The sequence below is a fragment of the Gopherus evgoodei genome, chromosome 9 (genome assembly GCF_007399415.2).
Source record: "Gopherus evgoodei ecotype Sinaloan lineage chromosome 9, rGopEvg1_v1.p, whole genome shotgun sequence".
In the NCBI taxonomy this organism is placed as follows: Eukaryota; Metazoa; Chordata; order Testudines; family Testudinidae; genus Gopherus; species Gopherus evgoodei.
Window position 1 is genome coordinate 105,683,417 of NC_044330.1, and position 19,484 is coordinate 105,702,900.

Here is a 19,484-nt window from a genome sequence, read left to right on the forward strand (position 1 = left end):
GTGGTTACATTAGGGTCTGGGCCATTCAGCTGAGCAAGCAACCGGGGATTAGTTCCACCACACACAAGGTACTTGCAGAACCCTTCGTGATAAAGGCCTCAGCAATAGTTGCAATCCAATTGTCAGACAGATGTTGTTACAACAGCTTAGCAAACAGTCCAGTGACACAATCTGAACAGGCTCCATGCAACTGGTTGTGTTTCTTTTTGGAGAACACAGAGTAACTTTTATGGACCAATCTTGGCTTAGTTTCCTGACCCATTCACTCACCCCTAGATGCACTATGTTTGACGTCAGTGTCTCCATAGCTGAGTTACGAACACAGACATACAGAGTGGACTGTGCCCTCCAGTGCTCCACATGCAATCTTGTGCTGCAAGTCAATGGGAGCATACGACCACGTGCACACTTAGCTGCATCTGCAACTTCTTGCTCCTATCGCACTGGAAGTCGAATTAAGGCCAGGATGTTTGTGATCCGACTACTATATACTGGGAGCTACAGAGACAACAAAGATGAGACAAATGTGCTCTTGCCCTAGGCCGTAGTCACAAAACCCACCTTTCCTGGAGACTGCTTAGCAGTAAATACAGGCACATAATGCCTGGGAACATTTTGCAATTTCAGCCGTTGGAAAAGTAGCCTCAGATATTCTCAGGTTTGCTATGACTCAGAAATATATTTCCTTCTTGTTAGAGATCATGATTAAAAGGTAGGGCACAGGAGATCAGGACAGGGAGAAGAGAAACAGCACTTGCACTCCCATTTTGAGACTCTGAAAATATTCTCATTGTAATGAGTGCCTGGAACAAATATGGATCAATGCAGCATTTGAACAACACAGATCAGGTTCTACCAGTAATTTCATGCCTCCATGAATAGTGAATCAATCACATATTTGATCAGGCCATTCACTTACTGCACAGAATAGGAAAAGTGACTTAAATCTAATCCATTCAAATGTAACACGGAGTCAGTGTTTAGTCAGGTCCCGTAAGTGAGCTCCGAGGATGTGATGCTGATGAATTTTAAGTTTAGAGGATAGTGTAAGCACGTTGGCCCTGATTCAGCATGTGTGGACTTACGCAGGAGCTCAAAGTTAAGCACTGCTTCAGCACTTTGCTGAACTGGGGCCTTAGATACTTCAGTGCTGTGTGCTACGGAAAATCCTAGATTAAATAGATGTGTATTAAACTAATGTTCAAAAGACAGGTGAATAAGTCTCTCATGGGATGTTTGATTTCATGCAAAACATTTGAAACATTTAACATCCTTCCAATGGAAAGTGCAGAAGCAAGCAGCACACACAAATACGCTGCATTATTTATATGGATTTTGCCTTTGCAGGCCTGCTGTTACAAAGAATTGTGAGGAAGCTGTACCGCTTTCGGAATGAGTCACAGGAACCTAGGAACAGAGTGAATGGCATATCAGATCAGACCACCGGTACGGCCAGCTCAGTATCCCACCTTTGGCAGGGGCAAGTTGTGAAAGCTTCAGATGAAGCAAAAAGAACAACAAAAAAAATGCTGCTAGACAATTGTGTGGGGTTAGCCAGAGAACTGAGGAGACCTAGAAAAAGAAAAGGTCCAGATATAGTGATCGCCATGGGTTCAGCTGGACTGGTGTGCAACCGAATCCATGCTAACCAGAGTCAAGCTAGAGAACGTCTGCAAGAAAAAAGGTTACTCTGAAGCAAAAGGCAGTCAACTGTAAGCCTAATTAAGTTTTGCTCATAAGCTGGCTCACCACGAAAAACATTCTGTACATGCTTAGCAACTGCCAGCACCATTCGTTGCCTAGCACATCACTGTAGTGAAAGAACTCGGAACTGAGATCATGGCAAATCTCCTTCTGCAGCGCTCTCATGATGCTGCAGTGTGCCAGTCTGGATGGTTTCAGACCTTCAAGGTGCTACTGCTGTCTCAGAACTCTAGCAACCAGCATTAGAGAAGTCTCCTGCACGGAAGAGCAGTGCTCAGAACCGTTTGCACCAATGGGCACTAATTTGGGGTCCCTTGATTTTTGAGTCACCCTATAGATAACATGAGCCTGCTTTGTAGAAGTGTTGCACCCTCACAACTTCAGCTAAGTCAATGGGAATGCAGCTGTACATTGATATGCTCTAATGCAAACAGAAGTTATGGGATTAGTGCAGAAACTAGCAGTCCTCTGGCCCGTATGATGCAGGAGGTCAGACTAGACCATCATAGCTCGGGCTTCAAGTCATGCATGTGCTTCTGCACCTCGCTGAATCCAGGCATCCGACTGAGAAACTCAAAATCATGGAATGCTTTGGAGAGTTTTTAGCATCCTAACGGGATCGTGTTTTTTCTCCTGAGTCTCGCTGTAATTTGGATACCTATCCGAGTCTTATCACCAGATAAGTCTCTTTTAGCAAGTAACAAAGCAGCTGTTTGCTGAAACAACAAATAGATCATTGGCTGAGCAAAATCAATTATACAATTAGTTGGAGCTTCTGTAGCGAAGTCCGAGCTGTGGAGTGCTGCACGGTATCCGATAAAAAGAAGAGCTGATGACTTAGCTGCTGCAAGGAAGGTCAGTCCTACGATAGCAGCTCACTGACACCATCCCTGCTTTACGCAGATACGTGTTATTTAGGTTCTAAAAGTTTGGCCATGTGCATACAAGGAAATCAGCACTGTTTTTTTTAGGCCAGCTGTTTTGCTTAATTCAATTGTCCTCCTTTCCTGGGCCTCGGGCGCTGATTCAGAAGGCAATCATGGGTTTGCTTTAACACAGGTCTTTGCTTAGCCTGCCCTTTGTGATTCAAAGCGACTAATCCTACCCACTGCTTGGTAGGGTTCCGCACAGATCCCACTGCAGACAGGGAGGCTCTGTAAGACAGTTAGAGAGGGGCCCAAACCACAACCCAACAGCCAGTCTTGGAAGCTTGGATCGGAACTGAGACACTTGGCTACATGGCTACATGTAAGCGAGACCCCCCCTCCGTCACGGCTCTGGCACGACAGTGTATGGAATTAAACTCACCTTCATGGTAACAGTGATTGTACTATTGACATTTGCTTTGTACAGCCAGCCTTGTTTGATGATTCCACCTTTCTGAGAGCACAATGAGGGGGAGTCCTGGAACAAAACAGGAGATTAGAAAGAGGCGATGTCAGTGCTAACCAGGTCCTGACCTGCCACGTGTCACATGCAAAAAGTCTCATGGAAGTTGTGGGGAACTTAAGTCTCATTTACTTAAATTGGTGGTTCAAGTGGTATTAGCTCCCAACATGGATGCAGTTCTAGCGATACACAGTTTTGTAATGGCATCGTTCTTCCTGTACAGAAAGGGGAATATCCATACTGGTTCAGTCATCCTTACACTGGTATAACTGCATCCACGAGAGAGCTTTTACTGGTATAATATTGCAGTTTAAAAAGAACAACAAAAAAAACAAACAAAAAACACCCCCCCCCCCCCCCCCAAACCACTTATACCAGTAAAAGCTGGGCCTTAGCATCTGCCCAGCTCGTCATACTCTGTGTTTTTCCAAGCGTAGATCTCACGGTGCTCTACGCCATTTCATAGGCAGGGAAGTCTCACAGCCAGTCAATAGCATAGCAGGGATAGAACCTAGGCCTCCTGGCCCCCAAAAGAGCAACTTCCAAGCCTCAAAATTCAAGACTCTACAGAGACAATGGAAATAGTCACAGTGCTTTACGTCTGTGACTAAAGTCCCGGATTTCTCCTTGCTGGCAGTTCACCCTTTCCCCTTACCACACTGCTTTTCACTAAAGTTCTTAGACCTAATCCTGATGCAAAAGCTCTCCTGGAAAATTACAAAGAGCACAGTCCACATTCGGTCAGACACAAGCCATGATCACGAAGTTCAGCTAAGAAGGGGTACGGACGCACTCCCTCAAATTACTTCAGTATTTTAGCTGGGGAACTGCTTAAAAGACGACAATTCTATTATATTTTGAGGGTTTACTTTTGTCTTTTTCTTTTGGGAAAGCACATTGTGTAACTTACTGCACAATACCGCAGCTAGACAGAGTGAGATGCTATTAAAGGAAAGAATTACACACAGCTAATGTTAAAGCTATGACACAAGCCAACAAAACAACCAGGAAATTCAAGGTTGGGCCCAACAATCAATTCCCGACTATGAAGCCGCTCCGGTCTGCCTCTAAAAGGAACATCCAGGACATGCACAATAGTCGTTAAAAATGCACACGAAACATCACTTTCAAATTTCAGCCTTGGTAAAACACAAGCTGCCTCTTTCCTTTAATAAATTCATCAGCCGTGGTGCCTCCTCACCCATCACATTTAAACACATTTAGCTACAATGTCCAACAATTTTAGACTAAAACTTCTTAACAACTTCCACCTGCGGCTCTCCCAGTGCTTCTCCAGAGAGGCAGACATTACTGCTATGTTGCAGATGTGGGCAATGCGAGGCAGAGTTGTTAAGGTGCACATGTTCAAAAGTGATCACTAATACTGGGTGCCCATCTCGAAACCCCTTGGGCCTGATTTTCAGAGGGGAGAAGCAGTCTCAACTCCAAGTGATGTCTGTGGAAAAGCACTGAGAGGACGCAGAGCCCCTGGAATGAGGTGAGCACACAGACGCTGGCCCCCAGAAGCAATGGAGCCTTTCGAATATTTGGGATCTGATTGCAGGATCCGGACCTCGGAGTGGCGGTGTTTTACACCCTGTGAGCAGGTGTAAGTGACTCCACAAATCACAAGGCAGAAGAGAGTCAGCCCCTGTGCCTTTGAAAGAGAAGCAACACCATTTTGCAAGATTACTTTACACATGGACACTTCCTTGTTCACTTTTGATTGGAGTAGATTGAATTAAAACCTTCACACCAAGAATTGCTTAGTAATGTTCTTGGCCTCTCCATTTCATACTGCTGTAAGATACCAGATGGAGAGCCAAAGAAAGCATCCAGGGAAAACATCCCAGTTACTGAAAGGAGGCACATGCCTACTAATTCATCAGCTTCTTGGCTCTAAGAGATTATCTTGTAACACCTGCAGATAGATAATCGTCCGCAGGCTTGTCCCAACGCTCAGAAAAGGGAATGGGCTGTCAGCATATGATTATCCAGCAAGAGCATTCCAGACTGGCGCTTTGCTGGTGTGAATTGTTCCAGCCTCAGCGCACAGTGCTACACAGACATTTCTCTTTCCCTTACCTCATCCTTCTCAACGTCTTCATCAATCTCAAATATATGGTTTGGAATCTTCTCCGGTCTAAAGGATTTGCTGAAAATATAACACGGTATGTAAGACAGCCGCACAAAAGGGAAGAATTCAGGACAATAGTAAAGAACGGGTACCAGTCCTCTTGTCACTGCTGGGAACGTACATGCATGCAATGGGACCAGCAGGCTCAACAACAGATATTATCTGCAAAAATTGATGTGGATGAGTACGGAGAGGGTAGGACAATGGAAGGCCATACATTTGTGCACATCGCCGTGATGTTGTCAAGAGCGGGTGGCTGCCTAAAAGATAACTTCACAATTTCAGTGCAGTTATTTCTGGTTCACATGAGCAGGACCGAGTCAAGGGGCCGGCCCATCATTTATTTTGCAAAACCCAACGAAGATCAGATAGCAAGAACATGTGCAAACTGAATGTAATTCAAGCACCAATGGCATTCCCCTGTGCATGGCTTTCACGCCACCTGCATGGAGCAGGCCTCTTGCGCGTCGAGCTGGTAACTTTTTTCATCGAAAAATGCCAATTTGTAGAAACCAAAACTGTTTGCAAGACAAGGCCCTTTCCGACGAACCTCCTGACCAGAAACATGTTTGGGGAAAGCTACTGAAATTGTCTAGACATTTTCAAAGTGAAAAATTCCAGTTTTCCAGTTCGGAATGACTCTCTGTTTCAAAATTTAAGCCAATAAGCCTGAAAGGGGTTAAAAGGAAAAAGGTTGAAACTGAAACAAAATGTTCACAATTCCAGAACTAAAACATTTTGATCCACCCGAGCCAATTATTTTTTCCAGTTTTTTTGGTTCACAAAAATTTCCAGATTTTGACTTTTCGTCTCAGTTCAGGACAGCAAAACTTTTCAAACTCACAACCACTCACAGCGCAGGCAAAGGCAGCTGTCCCCTAGCTCTTGTAGTCTGCCTCCCCAGAGGAGTCAATTAGCAAGAACAGGCTGTCAGCATACCACCAGAGCTTTGTCTGAAGTGCTTTGAGAGGGGAGGGGGGCAAAACTGGCTCCACACAGCACATAACCACCCATCAATCAGGCATGCATGTGCTTGTCTGAAGATGGAGGCACTACACGAGATTAGCCTTTGGCTGGAATAATGCACAGGGCTGGCATTTTAATGCAGAAAGCTCTCTTCAGCATTGCCAGTGTTGATGGCTATATTCTTATTCCCGAGGACTGTATTTCCCCACCATGTTAGGCAGAAGCAGGATTGACTTGAGCAAGGACCATGGTGTATTGCACCCTGTGACAGACAACATTCAGAGACAATGGGATTCCTGATTCGGGATGAGCAGACTGCACTGAAGCTACTTATTCTGCCACATTCCTGAATTTAGGCTCTTCCTGTCATAACAGCTGATGGAAGGAGGATGTTTGCATATGGACAGTGACCGAACCCCTGTAACGTATCCTGCAGTTCCTTGATACAGTCTGAGTGACACAGACCTCTGGCTTGCAAACCCTAAATAAAGGGCAAGTGACTCTCATGAGAAGATACAGGGGTGGGGCAAACATCAGAGAACAGGAAATATTAGTAGATTGTTGGATCAATAACAATATGTCATAAGAACAGCCAGACTGGGTCAGACCAATGGTCCATCCAGTCCAGTATCCTGTCTTCTAACAGTGGCCAATGCCAGGTGCTTCAGAGGGAATGAACAGAACATGGTAATTATGGAGTGATCCATAATGACGTCCAGTTGCAGCTTCTGGCAGTCAGAGACTAGGGATACCCAGAGCATGGGTTTGCGTCCTTGACCACCTTGGCCAATAGCCATTTATGGACCAATCCTCCATGAACTTATCTAGTTCTTTTTTGAACCCAGTTATACTTTTTGTCCTTCACAACATCCCTCGGCAATCAGTTCCATAGGTTAACTGTACATTCTGTGCAGAAGTACTTCCTCATGTTAGCTTTAAACCTGCTGGCTAGTAATTTCAGTGGGTGACCCCTGGCTCTTGTGATATGTGAAGAGGTAAACAACATTTCCCTATTCACTTTCTCCACACCAGTCACGATTTTATAAACCTCTATCATTTCCCCTTGAGTCGTCTCTTTTCTAAGCTGAAACTTAGACCTGAACAAACCACAGTCTAGCAAGGTTATTAAGCGCTCCTAGCATCCCAAAGGAGAGAGACACTTACCACGGTAACATCCGGAAGTCACCCGAGAACTCTTCATATTTATAGTTCACCACGTGCCAGTCCGAGTGGTACGTTTTAATACACTGTAAGGAGAATGAGGCATGTTCTTTGAAATCACAGCATGCTAAGCAAAAACATGCACAACTCTTAAGAATGAAGCGCAACTAGTGAGATGCTGAGTCTGGCGTTAAGGTAACAAACATACACAATAGGCTGGACAAAGACTTTGTGGAGTTGTTTCATTTATCCTGGACTGGGGAAACTAAACACCACAGAACTCCTTTGAGACTATGTGATGGGATGGCCACTTTCAGAGCGCCTCCTCCTGGCCTCAGGGTGACTCTGCAAGATGTCCCTGCCTCAATTTCTCTCTTCCAAGGGGCTGGTCACCTGCACAATTTCTCCACCAGGTCACAGGCCCTTCCTGGGCAACCCTCCTGTGGCAGGCCATGGCACGACTGGTGCTGGCAGCTACCGTGCTATGCCTCAGCCCAGCCCCTCTAGCTGGGGGGCTCCTCTGCCTTGTTTCTGTCCTGACTCCCGGATTTGCTTCTAGCTTTTGCCCAGAGACATTGGCAGGCTCAGCCTTCTCTGGCCCTCTGGCTTCAGCTCTCCCGCTTGGAGAGCCAGACAGCATCTCTCTCTGCTGCTCTAAGCCTCCAGCCCTTTCTGGCCACAGGAGGTTTGTGGGTGACCCACAACTGCCTCCTCCTGTCACCAGCTGGCTCTGGCTCCACAGCTCGATGAGGGACCTCTGGCCGCTCCCTCCTTCTGGGGCGTCCTCTCCCCGAGGTGCTCCATCCCGCCTGGCTCCTTTGAGCTCTTGGTCCCGAGACTCTCCCTCGCCTCTGGGTCCTCTCTCATTTCATACTCCCAAGAGCAGCCCCACCCTCCTCATTACACCAGACAAGGAGCCCCTGGACTGGGCAGGAGAGCTGCCCGGTTACAATGCACACCGAGCCTCTCGCCAGTTGCACGGGCGCTGGAATCTGCGCTTAACTCGGCCGCGACTTTCAGACCTGACTAGTGCTGCTGAGTGCCCAGCCTAACAGCGCCGGGCACCTGCCTCTGAGAGTCAGGCTCCTTTAACGATGTCTCGAAACAGTCATCCACCAATGGCACCTCTGCCGGGGTTCCCCTTCCCCCCACTCTGGCTGCGCGGGAGCTGGGCTCCCCACCAGTCCCCACCCACAGCTGCACAGGAACGACTCAAGGGCACAGCTGCAGCTGCCAAGAGGAGCTGCTGCTGGTTCAAGAGCAACCTAGGAGTCATTTTCCATTCGGTGCTGTTCAAAGCAGCTGCTCTCGGGCGTCTCCCTTCCCCAGTCTCATTCCTGCCAACGCACACACAGGAGCCTCTCCAGCAGCTCTGAGGCACGACAGGCAGAAGCAGTGAAGCCTCTGCCTTCCCCCTTCCCATTAAAGGCCTTGGGGGTGCATACTGCACCCCACACAGCTGGGGGCAGCAGGTGGCTCATAAACTGCATCTGCCAGATAGAAAAAGAGTTGTTCCTCCAGGCCTGAAGTTGCAGCTCCCCTGTGTCACAGATGAGGCCAGCAAAACAACTTGCAGCCTTATCTGTCATTAGCAGCAGAGCTGCCTGGAGAGCATTTCCCCTGAAGGACAAGGTGCTGCAACGCTGCATGTCAAAGGCCTGCGCACACTACCTCTTTGACAAAGAGACTCTGAGCCTTCCCGTGAGCGTCTTCTGGCACCGTAGACTGGACAGTCCTCTGCTGGCGACCTATCACCGAGATCTGCGGGGAGTGGGATAGAAAAAGAGATGCCATGGTTAATTGGGCCCATATAAATTGCCAGTGAAAATAATAAATACTCTGGGCCTGATTCAAGGCCTGGTCACTCCCATTCGACCTGGCTGTAATGTCTTTGAAATCAGAGTAGAAGTGGACACTGAAATCGAAGGGGGTTCCCCAGCGTGAGAGTGGGTTAGCGGAGGGGTGGATTAGGCCTTGTACGTGAGAAGGAGCCAGCACAAACTCACAGACACATCCTCCATCGGAAACATGAGCAGATCGCGGAGAGGATCACTGTAGATCTGGGCTTTCCTTTGCAGGACCACATTCTCGTAGTCCAGGGGTTCTACCACTTTGGTTTTTTCCTGAAGGAAAATAAAAGCAGAACAAAACAGATAGTGAAAAACAATTGCAAATGTTGCATGTGAGGCACCCAGCCAAGAACTGAGATTCACTTCCCGAACGAGTCATCAGTTCCACTTCTGCCTTGAAGTTGGCCGCTACCAAATCCAGGTTATGCTGGGAGCCCTTAACAAATCACATTCATGACTCACAGCACTCTGCCCTTCCACAGCGATGTTCACCCTGAGTATTTCAAAGCACAGTACCAATGAATTACTCATTACATCAACCTTACAATCCTCCTGCCGTGTAGGTGAACATTACTACACACATCCTGTGGGTGAACCAGAGGTTCAGCGACATGCCGATGGTCATACAACAGCCTACAGAAAGAACTGAATCATCCTGACTGCTAAGTGCTAGCCGCCGCAGTCCACACGCCCTCTCTCCCTTTAGCGTGGAAGACAAGCTGCCTGGACAGGTTAGCTGCTGTGGTTTTAAAGGTATTTACCACAGTAGTAGTTCATCTGCACTAGTCTAAAACAATCCTGCTGGACTGACACTCGACACTCCGTGTCGCTTGAGTTGTCTCTGTTTGAGGCTTGTTATGTGATGCGAGCTGACAAGATTTACGCGGCCTCTGGAAACCTGCCATTTGGCAAGATGAAAGCAACCCAGCTGCTCCGAGCTCTAACCAGGAATCTTGCAGGATGGAAAGGAAGATCAACACAATAATCCCTTTCAACACTTGAAACCCAAACGCCTAGCGAGGTGACAGTTTATGGCAAGAGTGATTGTAAAGTCTCTGGGCCCGATTTTGCTCTCAGAACACGAGCTTGCCTATGTTACAGACACGACAGCAGCACAGCTACGCTGTGGCAGCTGCGCCACTGCAGTGCCAAAGTGGGGCCACTTGCTACAGCGACGGAAGGGTTTTTTCCCTCGACGTAGGTAATCCACCCCCTCATGAATCCATTGACCTAGCAGTGTCTATACCAGGCCTTAGGTTGGCTTAACTATCAGGCTGTGAATTTTTCCCCATTCTGTGCAGCATGAGCTAGAGCAGCCTGAAGGACGGGAACTTTAATTCTCTCCTCACATCCGTTTGGGCCTGATCCCGGGAGACCCTGAGCACCTCCTGACATTTGTTGCACTCCCTCAGGAGCTGCACCCTTGCCAGAGAGCACTCAGCCCTTGGGATGGTGGAGACCTCAACAGGGCCAGGCACGTCGCACCCCCAAACACTTGCCCTTCACCTGCCGTTGGACTCTCCCGATCTCACACACGCTGTGGCAGGAGGACATTGATAGGCTCCTGGTATTCTGGACTGTTACTTGTGCTGCCTAGTGCAGCATTTCCCGCTTGCGCAGGGTTTGGCATTCTCCAAATTCTTACGGAGAATTAATCTGCAGAAATTCAAGGATTTGCTTGTAAATTCAAACACTGCATTGCTCTAGATACAAAGTCATTACAAGCAATTGCCACGACAGAGTCACGTTATGTATTCTGTCATCAATGTAAACCACGGCATTCTGATTCCACTTGACAGACAGAGCTAATTAAATGTAATGGTGGGTGAACATCATTGTTACATGCCATTATTTATTCTTTAAACTAAACATGCTCATATTAAGTTTTGGGGCTGGGAGTGTTAAAAAGACAGAGAGTGATGCCACGACACAGGAAGATACACAGCTAAAGCAAACATCCAAGACTCTAAGGAGATTGCACTGACGTATCCCATAGCGTTATACCCGAGGGAGTGGTCAGGCCAAACGCTGCCCTCGGGTCTATGCAGGGTTTTGTCCCCACGTCCATAAAGCAGTAGCCACATTATTAACAAAAGACCAACTTCTTCCATCTTTACTCAAGCAAAACTCCTACTGAAGTCAAGGGGAATTTAGTCGGGTTAAGGACTGAAGAATTTGGGCCACAATTCCCCCCTCCTCCTCTCCTGACCAGCTCAACAGTTGTTTCTGGCCTCCCTCTAAGGCAGAAGGAGAGGCTGCCTATCTGGATGTCTCTTTTCATTCGCATACTGCACCCATCTCCATGGTTTCTGAGATCCCATTTTCATTTGGCCTGTGACCCCTGAGTATTTTCTTCTCTGGCATCTCATGGAGTTGCACCTGCTGACACTATGAAGGAATTTGGCTTTACACCTTAGAGCAGAGTTTTGTTTCAGTATATACATCTGACCTGTTAGCAAGCAAAGGATACTTCCCAAAAACTGCAACCAAAGAGGCAGAAATGCCATTTTGTGAAAGAAGAGTGCTGTAGCCCTGCTGCTTAAGCACAAAAAAGGAAGTGGTGTCATATGATTAAAACTGAAATACACTCGATACAATTTGCATGTGCTCCAACAATGCAATGTGTTGTGGAAAACTATTTTGCCAGCCGTGGCACTAGAAAATGAGCACAACATACCCTTTATAAAAAGAGAAATATTAGAAACTTATTTTCTTTAACATCCCTCTGTGCGCTCACAAATTAAATACCTCTGATTATGCTATTCTAAGGATAAAATTGCTGCTATTTATGTTTTTTGATTACTTATTTTAACTAACTTCTATCAATAACATCTCAGCTTGAATATAAGGAGATGATATTTCCTTTTAACACCTGCAAATAACTCCAATTCACATTACTGGAAGGTCCATGTGTCCAGTAAGATTAAATGGATCCTTCAATTTGTTCTTTTAGGATTGGGGTCCAAAAGAATACTCGATCAATTCAGTAGCCGAGGGCAGTAGCACCAATTTATCTCAAGTGGCACTAACTTGTAAGGTATGTTTTACGCTGTAAAATCTTGCTTTATTATGTATATAAAACAAGGCTATAAAATACTGGTTTATATTGCTCTTTTCCCCCGTTTTTCAAGTTTATGAATGGGCTGCTGCTAACTTGTATCACGTGCTGTAAATAACAATGAGTTGACCTATTCCTAACACGTCTGATTATTAAAATGAAAGACTTCTAAATATCCAATGTGAATCTCACCATTTATTGTTCCTTATTTACTTTTTGCATTTTTCCCCACTGTGGACAACTGAAATCAATTAAGTGCTTTTCACACTGGTTTAAAGGCCGTTTCATTTGCAAAAGCTGCAATATCCCCAGGAGGTTTTCCATTTGATCAAACAACTGTTGCCACTCACTTTTAAAAACCAAAACTAAACCCGTCTCCGTTTGGTTTTCACAGATTGGACGTGTGGGGCCAAGTTGACTGGAAGGCTATGGGAGGATGAACAACGCCCATTGCATAGGCTGTCCCAAGGTCTGGGGAAGGCTCAGTTGGGAAGTAATTTGAGGTTAATTTCTAAAGTGATAAGTAACAAACAATGAGATCTTAACAGTTTTCCACAGCACTTTAAAAATATCCACCTTTCACTTCAAGTTTCCTCGAACTGGCACATGTGCCAGCAGAAAAACACCCCTCCGGCAACCTCAGGCCTGCAACCAGGTTCTGCAGCCTACTGAGACAGGCTTGCCAGCCCCATCCCTGCAGGAGGCTAGCACAGGGGCTACATGCTGGTTAGGTCCTAGTTTCCTGCCGTAAGTGGTGCCTGGTCTCATGTGGCTCGTCAGCAAGCAGTGAATTCCATGCCGTGTGAATAGTGCACACAGCTTTTCACGTACACACTTTGAGCCACTGCCTTGGCGAGCTTTGGGTTTGCAATGGAGAGGCCTTGTGAAAAGTCAGTGTCTAACTGTCCCACCTGATTTTCCATTCCGAGTTCTTTTCATGCAGTGTAGTGCAGTAATGCCAGTGTGGATTAGCTCAAACAGCTGAAACGGTGCCATCAAAATCGCTTCCTGGAAATGTGTGTGTCACCCCCCTACCCAACCCTCAACGAATTCCACCAAGCTCCAGCAGTGTGCTGATGCCAGCAAAACCCTTTAGACATAGACATGATGAGCCCACCAGACAAACTAGCAACTTGGAAAAACAAGAGGTGTTTGTCAGAGGGCCTCTGCACTCTTGCAAGTGGGTAGCGTCTGAGAATTACACAGGATGTGTTACACTGCATGAATCACAACCACGTGGAAGACCTAATTCTGGAGACTTCCCAGGATGAAGCCCCAGCAGCGTAAATGGTCTGGTGAACCACCGCAGGACAGGGAGCTCCAGCACAGACGCTCAACAGCTTCTGTGGATTGTAGCAGGGAGTTCTGTGCAGTTTCCCCTAACTAGGCAGGGATCTGTGAAGCTACAGTGGCCAGTCAAAGTGCTGCCAACGCCTCTGATTTTAGAACATAAGAATGGCCCTACTGGGTCAGATCAAAGGTCCATCCGGCCCAGTATCCTGTCTTCTGACAGTGGCCAGTGTCAGGTGCCCCAGCGGGAATGAACAGAACAGGGAATCACCAAGTGATCCATCCTGTCACCCATTCCCAGCTTCTGGCAAACAAGGGCTAGAGACACCATCCTTGAACATCCTGGCTAATAGCCATCGATGGACCGATCCTTCATGAACTCATCTAGCTTTCTCTGAACCCTGTTATAGTCTTGGTTTTCACAACATCCTCTGGTAAAGGGTTCCACAAGTTGTCTGTGTGTTGTATGAAGAAATACTTCCTTTTTTTGTTTTAAACGTGTTGCCTATTAATTTTATTTGATGGCCCCTACTTCTTGTGTTATGTTCTTGTGTTTATTTTATTACAAGTCTTGTGATAGCTTTTCATAAGACCCTTGCTCCTGGAGTCATCTGATTATGTGAGAATCTCAGTTAACACTGTTTTTTTTTTTAACAAAAGGAAGTTACTAGCTTTCACGACTGCAGAGAAGAGATTGAAAATGGAACCCCATTGGAAGCTCAAAAACAAGAAAGCAAATAAAAAGAACCTGATATTCATTTCTGTTAATGTCTCACCATTTTCAAGCCAATCTCATGATTTCTGAATGCTTGGATTTGACAATGCTGATACCACAGCAACACTGAGGGAATGAAAGCCAACCTCACCTCCCACCCCTCCTTTCTCACCATCCACAGCGTCAGCAGTCCCATGCTTTCATGGCCTTCCACACTCACAGCAGTGTGATGAGAGTGAGGGGACGGGAGCTGAAATTTGACTTCATGTACTTATGGCTAGAGCTCGCAGCCTCTACTCAGACGTCACTGCTCGAGCTGGGACTGAGCATTGATGGCAGGAAGTGGCCCTGAATGTAGCTGCTGGTTAGCATCCCCGAACAGCTCTCTGATTTCAGTCTAACAGATGCACTGTGACAATGTGCCAAAGACTCACTTGTGATGGGAAGAAACATCCTAAAAGTCACTTTCCTGGCTTGCAGTTTTATATCCTGCATGCACAAAAATAGAGTCTGACTTTCTCCGATCCAAGCTGCTTCCTGAACAAACCAGCCCTTAACATGTTGCTCTGAATATGCTCCAGCATTTGCTGCAGTGCCAATTAAAGTAAATCAGTAAATCTGATGGCAAACTAAAGTCTTGAGCCTGCATTCTCCTTCACACTGAGACCCCTTTCTCCAGCTCTGGCGGCAGGGACGACTGTAATTCCTGCCTACCTTAAGAGTCTTTTATACTGCAAAAGCAGCGTAACAGGGCTGCAGGGATTCACTTTGTTTCAAAAGGGAAAAAATCCTGGAAATGAGCCTGGATTCCAAAACTATTTCAAACCCCCCACCCCCGCTTTGACAAGAGCCAAATTCTTCTCTCCTTGTTAGGTGGCTGACGATCAGTTAGCAAGGAGAGATTCTAGAGCATATCCCAGCACAGGCGTCTTTAAAGGAACTGGTGTTAATTTAATTATAAAGGCTTCAAGGTCTAAGCATGAGCCCAGGCCCTTCTTACGAGAGCACTAGCAATTGGTGTTATTGAGCTCCTAAAAATAGCCCAGCATTTCCTCATCTCTTCTGCTCTAAGGGGTCTCTTCTGATTTTAATGACATTCAACAAAGCATCTGACGTAACATCCCCCCTTTATGTATAGCACCTGATGGCAGGGTTCCCCCGAGGCTCCAGCCTGTCAGAGGGGCTCAGGGAGAGCTGAGGACACCTGGCACCCTTCAGGAACAGACCTTCAGCTGTATGCGGGGAAGCTTCACTGACCTATGGATCTGAGCTCTTAGCCATCTCGTCCAACCACCGACACAAGTGTAAAATACTCACAAGGGTTTGCAATGCTGGGCCTTTGGGTATCAAGAGCCAAGGGTGTTTTACGTTGCCTTTTTTCATAGATGTGAGAAGTGTGACCCCTTAACCAGCAGACTGTAATGCCCAGCCAGGCAGGGAGGTCAGAGAGGGGGTTAGGGTTTTCTAGTTTGCTCTCAAGCATCCCTGAACAGCATCACCTAAAGCCTGAATGGAAGCTGCCCACCCACATGTATGAAATAGATAAGAAATCACAGGGTTTGAGGTCAGTTGACATGTTTTCAGTGAAGGATAGTGAAGGACAGCACCACACCATTTTCAAGGGCATCAAATCACTCTCCAGCTAGTCTTCCCTGTATCAGCTGCAGCCCTCTATGGCCCAGGAACCCATATTGCTGAATAACTCCGCTGGGTTCAGGGCAGAGTCACATCACATTCGTTTTACTTATCACCAAAACACAACCCAACTGCCACAAGCCATAAGATGAGTTAGAGCAATGCCTTCAAAGTGAAACGGAAATGTGCAGGTCAAGTCTTTGTAAACAAACTTGACTGTGACCCCACAGCACAGCTATGAGCAAGGAGAACCTGAATTCCTCGGCTACAGGTTGTCACCCAGTTAGAGAGAAGTATTTTTATGTGCTTGATGCAAATTATAACTGCAGACTGGTAGGATGGTAAGACAGACATCACAAATATATTTTTGCTCCCCAGCATATATCAAAGGTTGCAGATCTAACAGGGCGGGAGATGAAGCTTTTCAAGCCCTAAAGGAAGATTTCAAAAGTCTTTTGTTTTTTTGCTGAGTTCTGTTAAACTGCAAACCACAGACACCTTCTGGTGTAAATGATTCAGCCTCTTGCTATTACATCAGCAGATGGCTCCAACCGAATCATGACAGTAGAGGAGAAGCCATTGCACTAAGCAACTATACAACCAGAAGCCGACTCTACGGGATCAGCTGACATTGGAGCACAAGGGAGCTTGGCTACCTCAGCAACAAAATCACTATCTCCCTCCAGGGAGAATCAAGACCGGCCCACGGAAAGAGAGAGGGGGGTCACAGTCAGAGACATGGCAGGTGTCGACACGGGGCTGCATTAAACTGACAAGCTTGCACACATTGCTCCATGGAGGAACGTTTCCCAACCCGGTTACAACACTCGTTCTGTACAGCTCGTGAGGGTCTGGTCCCACCCCACAGCCTCCGCCAGGCACAGCAAAGCAAACCATAAACCTCAGCAATTTCCTACATCAGTGACTCCGTTGGTGGCAAAGAAATTCTGTGCTGATCTCTCTTTGCCAGCGAGGAATCAGGGATGCCCATGGGGATAGTGCCAAGCTAGGGCAGCGGCAGAAATCTGGAGCTTTTCTGTAGGAGATGATGAAGCAGCCTCTGGTCACTGTCCTTTTGCACAACGCTGAGCAAATTGCTCCTGGCTAACATGCACCAACAGAGGATATTTTTAAGCTCAGCTGAAAGAGACAAGGGCCTGTGTCCCCTTACTACAGCAGGGTTGACAGGGCTGCTTTGGGTTCACAGGTCTCTCCTCACCTTCAGCCAGAGGACACATGCTGGAGCTTGCGAGGGGAAGGTCAGCTCAGAGGCATGCTGCATTAGTACCTCCCAGGGTAGCTTCTTTGGCCAGCTAGAGGGAGTGTGAGCATCATGCTTCCAGATATGGGGCGAGAGGTAACACGTGGGGGGCAGCAGGGAGATGATCTCAAGGGATGTGTCTAGACAGATAGCAGGTGTGTTTCTCAGTCAAGTTAGCTTAACATTCCTGAGAGCTGTGCTGAATCCAGGTCAGCACGGCTGAAGCTATGTGACTATAATCCAGTGGTCTGAGTGCGTTCTGGGTCCCTCTCTGCGCCGAGCCAAGGAGGCCCTCGGTGTGTCGTCCAAGATGGTGGCCACCATAATATAGCCTAGGAAGCCTCCTAGGGAACAACATGGCTGCAAATACGCCAGCCTGCATCTTGACAGGGCTTTCAGCTGCATTACTCCATTGAGACAAACTCTTTTTGCCCAGCCAGGCAGGCACAAGGCTCTGCCATTGGTTGGGTGCAGATACAAAGAGTGAGAAAGCTCAGAAAATAACCCCAAGGCAAAGCTGTTTTGTCTCTGCTTGGAACCTGCCATCACCTGTCTGGCTGCCCAAACTCTATTCAGCGAGAGCCACGTATAGGCGGCCCCCAACATGCAGCTTATGGGCACCAGGATGTGTACAGCCATGGAAACAGTCACAGAGGACTTAAGGAACGGGTAAGTGAATGATTGATGCATCAAGGAGACAGACTGAGGGACTCCGGAGGCGCACGAGGAGTCAGACAAAGAGACCTGTCCTGTATCCATCTGCAAAAATTGATGGAATTCTTTATATTTCGTTTCAGAACGAGGTCTTTGGCACACTTTTTCTAAAAAGAAAATGGTATTTTTTTAAATGCCACTAGCCCAACTTTCATGAGCTGCCCTATAATGACAATTGGGGTGTTCATGGCATTGAGGACAGGACAGGAGAGTTGAGTTCCATTTCAAACTTTCCAGGCCAGTACAAGAATCTCTCTCCAATGGCCTCCTTTCTGCACCTGCTGAATTTCTTACAAACATGTTTATTAATCAAAACATACTCCAATGGCCTCTTTCTCAGTGTCTCTTTTCTTCCACATCACCCCACATGGTGAATAAAGTTACGCGTTGTACATAATTTGCAGAAAAGATTGTTTCACAAAGATTTGAGAGTTTTCAGAATAGTACCTTAAGAGAACAAATATAACAAGTTATTTCATATCATCAGTCATGTCAGGGTGGCCTGCATTTAAAACAAATAAACCCAGAAGAGTAATTGTCCATTAATCACTTCACGCAGTCTGTTTACACAGCATGTGAAAGACTCATGAGTAACCATCAGCTCACATTTCCTGCTCCAGAACGGAAGTTGGTCATTATTTAACCCACAGCCCCAGTGTAGGGACTAGATTAGACTTTCACTTCTTGATGCACAAATGCCAACGCGTTAACACAGACACCATTTTTCAGTAGATGAGGCTTCCCCTGCTAAAGTCAACCTTTACTGCAGCTTCTTCACTGTCATTTACCCTTGCACTAAAACCTTTTGTTTGTGGATGAGCCTGTGAACAAGAGATGTCATGTTTTCTCACCGTTACTTGATGGAGAAATATCTGAGACTCAACTAAACACATCCATTCATTACACACACACAAGAGATGACATCCTGACCAGAGACACCAATAATCTGAATAGTAAGAGTGACAGCTGTCAAGAGCACTGGACAAAAGAGGGGAAATAACATAGATCACGTACAAATCTAAAAATATGCATCAGGCTATGCAACTGTTGCTCACAAAAATCTTGGTCAGCTTTTTACAGTATATCTACTTTCTATTTTCTCTATTGTAACTCCGTAATGCATTGATTTATGTATGAATACATTTCTAGGATGCATCTCATAAAAGCCAGTACAAACTAAATTTTAAAATAGGTCCTAAAGGACCAAGTAGATGAAAAATATAGAAGACATGAGGCGAAAGTTAAGCTGAGGAACTGATTGAAAAAGGTGCATTTATATATAAAATTAAAAATGACAACATATCATTTAACATTTTGGACACGCTAACCGCAGTGGCCCAGTCAGTGATGCTCAAAAAAGAAGAGGCGTGTGCATGTGTAATACACTCAGATTGGTTTTGAAACTTGCAACCTCTAATTTCAGAAGGGGAACAACTTCCGAGAGAGGTAACTAACCTGGATACATAAGCATAGAAAAACCACAGACATAACATCTCAGCTTTTGTTCACACAATTTGTTTGTGAAAGAGTTTACATTGAATCGAGAACTGGGGAAATCTACCTTTAAACAAGTAGACTATGGAAAAGTGAGGAATTTTTTACCA

At 46.3% G+C, this 19,484-nt stretch overlaps 1 protein-coding gene across 8 annotated transcripts in view; it reads right to left on the reverse strand.

Annotated features, from left to right (window-relative positions):
• The window catches only part of DOCK11 (dedicator of cytokinesis 11), a 121,376-nt gene that overhangs the window by 81,960 nt on the left and 19,932 nt on the right, over positions 1-19,484 (reverse strand). For all 8 annotated transcript variants that reach the window (XM_030574598.1, XM_030574596.1, XM_030574595.1 and 5 more), the window contains exons 2-6: positions 9,364-9,480; positions 9,029-9,118; positions 7,361-7,443; positions 5,179-5,248; positions 3,013-3,108 (exon numbers count right to left, since the gene is read on the reverse strand). In XM_030574598.1, coding sequence (XP_030430458.1) covers positions 3,013-3,108; positions 5,179-5,248; positions 7,361-7,443; positions 9,029-9,118; positions 9,364-9,480 — 456 coding nt within the window. The remainder of the gene's footprint in view (positions 1-3,012; positions 3,109-5,178; positions 5,249-7,360; positions 7,444-9,028; positions 9,119-9,363; positions 9,481-19,484) is intronic.